The following is an 8179-nucleotide window of genomic DNA, read 5'->3' as shown; positions in this document are numbered from 1 at the left end:
AAATATAAGAGTGAAGTTCTTTTCTTAATTTAAAAATAACGTGCAATTTTTAAATACAGCTACTATATGGGTACATGGAGGCTGTAATTTGCGGTGTCATCGTTCCTGTTAATTAAACAGAATCATTTTTTTCAGTCACGTTCTTTAAATTACAGTAATCACAAAGGAAATGAATTGCAGAAAAGTTCATCAAAACTAGTAATAAATAAACGTTAAGCATGAAATTGGTTATTATGTAATACTTACGATTATTTTAAATTTTTAACTTATTGATTTGGATAAACACGAAAATAATCAATTAATACTTGAAAGTGATGAAAAAGATTTGAATCCGAATAAATTAAATAAATAAAACACGGTCTATTTGAAACGTGTGCTAGTCTGCTGAATCGAGAGGCAACTGAATGGACGATGAAGTTAATACGGCAATTACCTACTTGACCACTTACTATATGAAGAGGCTTATGAGAAAATTGACTGCAAATTTCGGAGTTACCGGCTTTGACGATGATTTGTAAACTATTTTGGCATCATCATCTTCCTATGGTTTTTGGAACTTACGATTATGACCACTCTATCTCTTTCCCAAGGATGTCATAAAACGCCACAATGGGGAATAGGCGCTTTGGGCTTGCAACCTGTCACTATTTGAACCTTAATCCTATCATCAAGTCTTTTTCAGACTGTTTACTCGTAAGTGATATAAGAAAATTTTATAACCATGTTAGATCATGGTGACGTACATCTAGTTGCTGGTATGTGTGAGATACCTCATGATGTTTTTATCTCATCGTTAGGGCATAAATCAAGGATGAAACAGAACATAAGTCAGGTAAGAGTCATCCCTTAGTCGCCTTTTACGAATTTCCATGGGAGAGAGATGGAGTGGTCCTATTCTTTTTTGTGTTGGTGCCGGGAAGCACACAGCACAAGAGTCATTAGTATATATTACTTAAATTTGTGCATCACATTTAATATTCCGATACCTTAACCGTTCGTTCACTGACGTTATTATTTGTATCCATTTTGTATCATAATTAATTATGTCGAATGATTGCCTATTAAATAGGGCACATTTGTTTACTGACTCAAGTAAGTCCTATATTCCTATTTTATTTTGGGTCACAAATACTTGACAAATACACATGTCACGTCTTATTTCGTACGGGGTAGACAGAGCAGAAGTCACATGAGGCAAAGGATACTGTTACATGAATGTTTATAATGCTTGACAATAAGTTAATTTGAACAAATTTTGCCTTTGAGGCTACCGTCATTTGGCTTATTGTTATCCTTTGTATATAAGTTGGACAGGAAAGAAAGAAAGGAAATGGGACATAATTCTTCATGAACTACAGTGAAATCTACTTGAATAGATATAATCACGTTTTGTCCCTTTCGGGTTAGACAGAGCCAACGCTATCGAAAAGACTTGAAGGCCATGTGAACTGTACGGTTTGCTATACCATCACCTAAAATAAATTATCTTTTGTGTTATTGCATGATATGGTTTTGTCCAAAAATCAATATTAGGGACGTAGGGCCATCGTAAGCCAAAAATTATATTTTAAGAATTTCTGTGTTATCTGTATGTTTGTATTCCTATCACGTGAAAACTTTCGCTCTCCACCTCTCGAATGGGCATACAGACCTAGCTTTTTATATAGTTTATTTTATAATGGCGGACGAATTCACGGGCAGCTAGTTATGTTAGTTGTTATTATACATACATACACATACATATGGTCACGTCTATATCCCTTGCGGGGTAGACAGAGCCAATAGTCTTGAAAAGACTGAATGGCCACGTTCAGCTTTTTGGCTTAATGATAGAATTGAGATTCAAATAGTGACAGGTTGCTAGCCCATCGCCTAAAAGAAGAATCCCAAGTTTATAAGTCTATCCCTTAGTCGCCTTTTACGACCTATTCTATTTAGTTGTGGTGCCGGGAACCACGCGGCACCACTAGTTGTTATATGTTAATTTATATTGTCTTATAGTCATAACGACTGATAGCTGACTTCTAAATTATTTTTTGTAGGTAGTATAGTCGCAAAGTTAATTATTCACTACAGCAGACAGGAGGAGAAAACGCTGCTTTTTATTTATTTATTTTTATTTATTTATTTGATTTAACTATACGAATTGAATCCCTACTATAATCAATACTAATATTATGAAGCTGAAGAGTTTGTTTGTTTGTTTGTTTGAACGTGCTCTCTGGAACCACTGGTACGAATAGAAAAATTATTTTTGCGTTGAATAGACCATTTATCGAGGAAGGCTTTAGTCTACATAACATCACGCTGCAACTTTTAGGAGCGAAGAAATAATGGAAAAATGTGAAGAAAAATACGGGAAAAATTATTCATCCTTGAGGGCTTCAATGATGCCCAAATAACTATTCCATGCGGACGAAGTTGCGGGCACAGCTATTCGTTATATATAGGAATTAGCACTTGAAATATTTTAAAAAATGGCGTTTCTATTCCATCATAAAGCCATACAGCTGAACGTGGCCTGTTAGTGTCTTTTTAAGACTGTTAGCTCAGTCTCCCACGCAAGGGATATAGACGTGACTATATGTATGTAAATAAATTCATCAGTGCCGCGTGTACAGTCAACCGAATATGAATTTGCTCCACATGGAACTCTATGACGCGGTAATACAGGCGAATTAACTGGGAATTTGAGTAGGTTGATATGGTGTAAACTGTACCAGTGCATATTGTGAAAGTTTATTAATTGAAAGTCTTATATATCAAGGATTTTTTGGGCTAGCAACCTGTCACTATCTCAATCTAAATTTCATCACTAAGCCATGTAGCTAAACGTGACCTTTTCTAGACTTCTAGCTTTGTCCATCTTGTTAGGGATAAAGACGTGATGTATGTACACATACTTGCTGAGCCCCGGGGCTTCTCTCCTGTGAGGATTTCGGGATCAGGTTTTATTCTACCCGTGTACAAAATTACAAAAAAATCCATTCCTTAAGAGAGACATTCTTAAAGAGTAACAAACACACATTCTAACCAACTTATATTAGTGGGATATAACTGTATGTATTTACATATATATGTTTGAAGATTGAAGACAGGCACCTCATGCCTAGGTCTGGACAGTTTCCTGTCTTATTTAACCCTTCCTGTGTCACTCAACTAGTCAATAAAAGTTTTATTAATATTACCAACTAGGCACGATGTGAATAGACGTGACTTATTTCTATTGTAACCATTGAGTTTGGATTGGAGTGCCGTGTGGTTCCTGGCACCAATACAAAAAAGAATAGGACCACTCCATCTCTTTCCCATGGATGTCGTTAAAGGCGACTTAGGGAAACGCTTACAAACTTGAGATTCTTTTTTTAGCCGATGGGTTAGCAAACTGTCACTATTTGAATCTCAATTCTATCATTAAGTCAAATAGCTAAACGTGGCCGATCAGTCTTTTCAAGACTGTTGGCTCTGTCTACCCCACAAGGGATATAGACGTGACCATAAGTATGTATGTATGAGTTTGGAACAGTATAAGATTTCTATAGTACCGTGTGGTTTTCGGCACTTTGTAATTGTACTACTTCATATCTTTTCCATGTATGTCGTAAAAGGCGACTAACGGGAGGCTTGAGATTCTTGGCTAGCAACCAGTTACTATTTGAGTTTTAATTCCATCAGACTTGAATTTTCAGAGGATAAACAATAAGAAAGTTAAATACACATAAGTATAATTTCAGTTTATTATAATAAAACTTGAGTGCAGACAATATTTTCTTTACATTTTATATGCGAACCCGACAAACAAACACATCACAATCCTGATGGTAAGCGGTTACCGCAGCCTATCCACAACCGTAGGTAGCAATATTTTTAATTTTAACTTCATTTTTCCACGTCGTCCAGCCTTTTGTTTCTAGTTTCTATTCTGTGTCTTGCAAATATCCATCTGTAATTAAAAAGTTAAAAAAATATGTTGTTTCGGTGCTTTTGTTTCTACCACTTCGTATCTTTCTTATCGTAAGAGGAGATTAAAGGGAAGATACATATTCGATTAGTCTTTTAAGTTTCGCAGCTAAGTTCACTGTAGGACTAAGTAGTAGTGTTATAGTAACATCATAGCGCTACTAATAATGCCAGAAGGACTATGCTATTTCACCGAATTTTTTGCCGTGTGGTTCTGGTGTGGCACAAATAGAAGAAAGAATAGGCTTATAAACTTTGGATTCTTCTTTGAGGCGATGGGCTAGCAACCTGTCACTATTTGAATCTCAATTCTATCATTACGCCAAACAGCTCAACGTGGCTCAACAGGCTCAACAGTCTTTTCAAGATTGTTGGCTCTGTCTACCCCGCAATGGATATAGACGTGATGATATGTATGTATTTTTGATAAGTAAAATGAAAACAAGAAGCGAGTTCAGTATTTCACTTACATCAACATCGATATAGCCGGGAGTGTCATTAATGCACTAAATATGAAGACAGTTCCAGAGAAAATTTTGATGGTGCGAGAATAAATGGTGGAGTAAGTGGGATCGAACATCAGAGCACCTAAGGTCTCCACCAAACTGAATAGTGAGTTCATTTTGCCTGTAAAAAATAATATCAAAATGTTATCATGATGTTTATCTATATAAGTATTTATTATAAAATATAGTATCGTTGAGTTAGTATCTCGTAACACAAGTTTCGAACTTACTTCGAGGCTAACTCAATCTGTGTAATTTGTACCGTATATATTTATTTATTGGTATGTAAGAAAAGATTTATGTAATTGATGAGAAGCAGATTTCTGTAATCAGCGGAAAAAAATCTTTCTTCTACTTTCCCCAATTGCATCATTGATTGATATGCATCATCCTGGTGTCCACTTCTACTACATTACTGACTGAACTAATTTTTTTGTTCACTGACACGTATTATGAAATACATGTAGGTATTGCAGGGTTATTTACATACTACATTTTTAATTTCTATTTTAAGCTTATGAATTACTTACCTGACTCTTCGCTTGGAACCAGTTTTGAAGCCAATGACCTCAGGGAAGTGAATGTTGTAGCATTTAAGATTTCTATTATTGGCACTGTAAAAAATAAGTCAATTTTTTTTTTAATATAAGTGCGTCTTTGTGTAAATTGTGTTAAGGTCTTTGTTATAGCTGACACTACATAAGGGGTACATATAGTTAGGTTTAGAATCGTTAAAACAGTATGAAAATTTTAAATGGTTAACAACTAGCTTTTAATACCTAGGTTAAAGTTACTACATAGTGTTATTAAAAGCTTCGTCAAACAAGGTAAGCATTTTATCAAGCCAGTTGTTTAGGCGTGAAAGGATAACAGATTAATTGATTTACTTTAACTCTTATAATGTAAGTAGGGTAATAAAATGAGTACCGTATATTTATTTTATTGGCAAGGCTATAACAGAGTTGAATAACCTGTCTGATTGATAAGAAAGATAATCCAGTTCAAGAGGTAGGTACCTTTTCATTCTATTAGGTCTCAAGCGTTTGTTGAAGAAATTAAGGGAGTAATGCATTCGGAATTCAAAACTTTGACACTAAGATATTCTGGTAGAATCTTACTAATATTATAAATGCGAAAGTTTGTGAGTATGTAAGGATGTCAGTATGGATGTTTGTTACTCTTGCACACAAAAACTACTGAACCGATTACGATAAAATTTGGCATGTAGGTAGCTGAAGACCATAACATATATTTTATCCCGGAGTTTTCGCGGGATTGATTTCACGCGGACGAAGCCACGGGCGGCCTCTAGTAGGCTAAAAGTGCTCTTTTAAAAAAGTGTAATGCAGCAATGACTCATGTCTAGGTTATGAATATTAGTTTGATAGCTAGCATTGCTAATGGTTTGGTTATTCAGGTGTACAATTTTTTGAAGATGAAGCTGGAGCTTTTTCGGTAAACTGACATACATACATATTTCCCTTGCGGGGTAGATAGAGCGAACAGTTTTGCAAAGACTGAAATTATACGGTAAGCTGTATGGAATGTAGATTCAAATAGTGAGAGTATTATACTATCGCCTAGGAACCCTGTCTATTCGAAAGTGCTGGAAATCATACAGCAGAAATTTTACTTACCACTAGGATAGGGATCATAAGTAGGTCCTGGGTTTCGGAGAGATAAAAAATAACCGTTACTAACACCAGGACCTGATTATAATTTAGATGACTTACCCAGGAACATTTGCACGTCCGTATATACAAACGCGATATAAATAGATCCGATAAGTTTACTGACGATGGAGATCAGGCAAAGCATAGAATCGTGGAAACCTAGACGCTTGCTAAACACACTGATAGAAAACAATGCACCTGAAAAAAGAGAGAGTACGTATAATGATCTTTACTAAAATATAATAAGTGTTGGACAAATCTTTATAATTTGGCACAATGAATGTTTGTACGAGACAAATCACTCAGATTGAGCTAGCAAAATAAATTCCAGACTTGTGTTTGTTGAAAGGAAATAAAAAGAAATAAAAGATAATAATGTATATTGATGGAACTTACCAAAAGAATGCGTTATGATACTATAAGTTGAGTAAAAGCTGTATTTCAAAGCATCCCAGTTCAATCGATATCTGACGTACATGTATGTAACTATTCTTTCACCTGAAATGTAAAGAAAAAAAATAAGAGTACAAGTTATAGTAATTTGTGAATAATAGGAGACATACAAATTTTTGCCGACCATATCAAAGGCAGAGTAAAATTACCCGCTGTTTATAAAAATAAAATATTGTTGACAAAAAATGATAATTACATTAAACAGTTTAAGAAGCACATTCCTTGTTACTTTTACACTATACCTGATCCTTACCATGATTAGGGCCATATATAATAGTGACTATAGCCAATGTAACTAATATCTTCATCCTGATGTTGCCATCTCTCTTCTTGAATGCTACTGCTACAGTTTCTTTGACTAATGTAATCACATCTTTAAAGGTCGGTGGTTTTTTCTGCAAAATATGTATTTTTGACAACCGAAATCATTTTAATAAATATATCTTTATAATATAAACTCAGAATAAACTGCGGAAAATATGAATAGTACTACTAGAATGGTCTTTTAAAGTTGGGTTTGCTTTATAAAGCTTTAAGACTGAAAGTGAAATTATTAAAATAAATGTTTACTGTAATTATAATTTTAAAAAGGTTTACTAATGGAGTTGAGAGCTTTATTACTGTACCTTTTCATTTCCATCACAACCAGGCTTGGAGTTGCTCTTTAAACAGGTCATTGCGTACGTTATATTTATGATATAAATAGTAGTGGACATCCCAAAAATTCCATAATATCCCCAAACCTTTAATAGAATTCCACTCAGAGCTGTTCCAATTGGCACACCCGCGGTCATGCATAAATTGGCAAGACCCACTCTAAAAGTTCTTGACTCTTCAGTTGTTATATCACTAATGTAACTGAATACACCCAAATATACCATTACCCAACCACCAGTGATTGCTGGAAAAATTGACTCTAAAAACATAGTTACTTCTACAGATATTTCTTTGAAATAAAATGTACTTATCATATTGCATAAAGCCACACACAATTCACCAAAAAGTGGTAAGAGTATACATAGTTTTCTATTCCCAGTTCTGTCACTCCAAGCACCCATAAATATTACAAGTAAGGTCGGTATAGCTGTTTGTATGACGCTTCTCCATGATTCTATATCAGAGATGACCCTTTGTATATCGCCTTCATAATGACTGCCATTGCCTTTTTTTTCTATTAACGCATTACAAATATCATCACCCAAATCCAGTTTGACTCTACAGGCTTTGTCTAAGTTAAGGTTTTGGGTCGCTAATCTTGAAAGCATGGAGGGAATTATTAGGCCGGCTAATATCGGTTCCACTGTCACATTTGACTTTATGTATTTAACTCTATCCCAGAGTGTGTTCTTAATGTTTTCATCAGCATTTTCTTTTAATGGTTCTTCTTCTGGTGAAACTTTCTTTTCTTTCTCAGACATGTCGCCGCTGTGAGATTCTATGTAAAACTAACGCAGTTATCAACAGAATCTTTGGAGTGCATTAATGGAGTTCCTTAACTAATTGATGTAAACCTCATTGTTAAATAATATTATTTTAATGAAACAGATAATGGAAGAGTTGTAAATTATCTGTGATGTGTGCTGATTA

The 8179-nt window shown here is 34.7% G+C and overlaps 1 protein-coding gene across 1 annotated transcript; it reads right to left on the bottom strand.

Moving 5' to 3' along the window:
• Positions 1 to 3719: 3719 nt before the first annotated feature.
• On the bottom strand, positions 3720 to 8103 carry LOC106130187 (proton-coupled folate transporter). Its single transcript, XM_013328966.2, has 7 exons — positions 7219 to 8103; positions 6846 to 6987; positions 6536 to 6637; positions 6200 to 6337; positions 4997 to 5080; positions 4431 to 4587; positions 3720 to 3943 (listed from the first exon to the last, which is right to left on the bottom strand). Exons 1-7 carry the CDS (start codon positions 8008 to 8010, stop codon positions 3880 to 3882), a joined length of 1479 nt encoding a protein of 492 aa, XP_013184420.2. The 5' UTR covers positions 8011 to 8103; the 3' UTR covers positions 3720 to 3879.
• Between the last annotated feature and the right edge of the window lie 76 nt (positions 8104 to 8179).

The sequence above is a fragment of the Amyelois transitella genome, chromosome 7, assembly GCF_032362555.1.
Source record: "Amyelois transitella isolate CPQ chromosome 7, ilAmyTran1.1, whole genome shotgun sequence".
NCBI lineage: Eukaryota > Metazoa > Arthropoda > Insecta > Lepidoptera > Pyralidae > Amyelois > Amyelois transitella.
The sequence above is the reverse complement of the archived record's forward strand: the minus strand, read 5'-3'. Positions and strand labels throughout refer to the sequence as shown.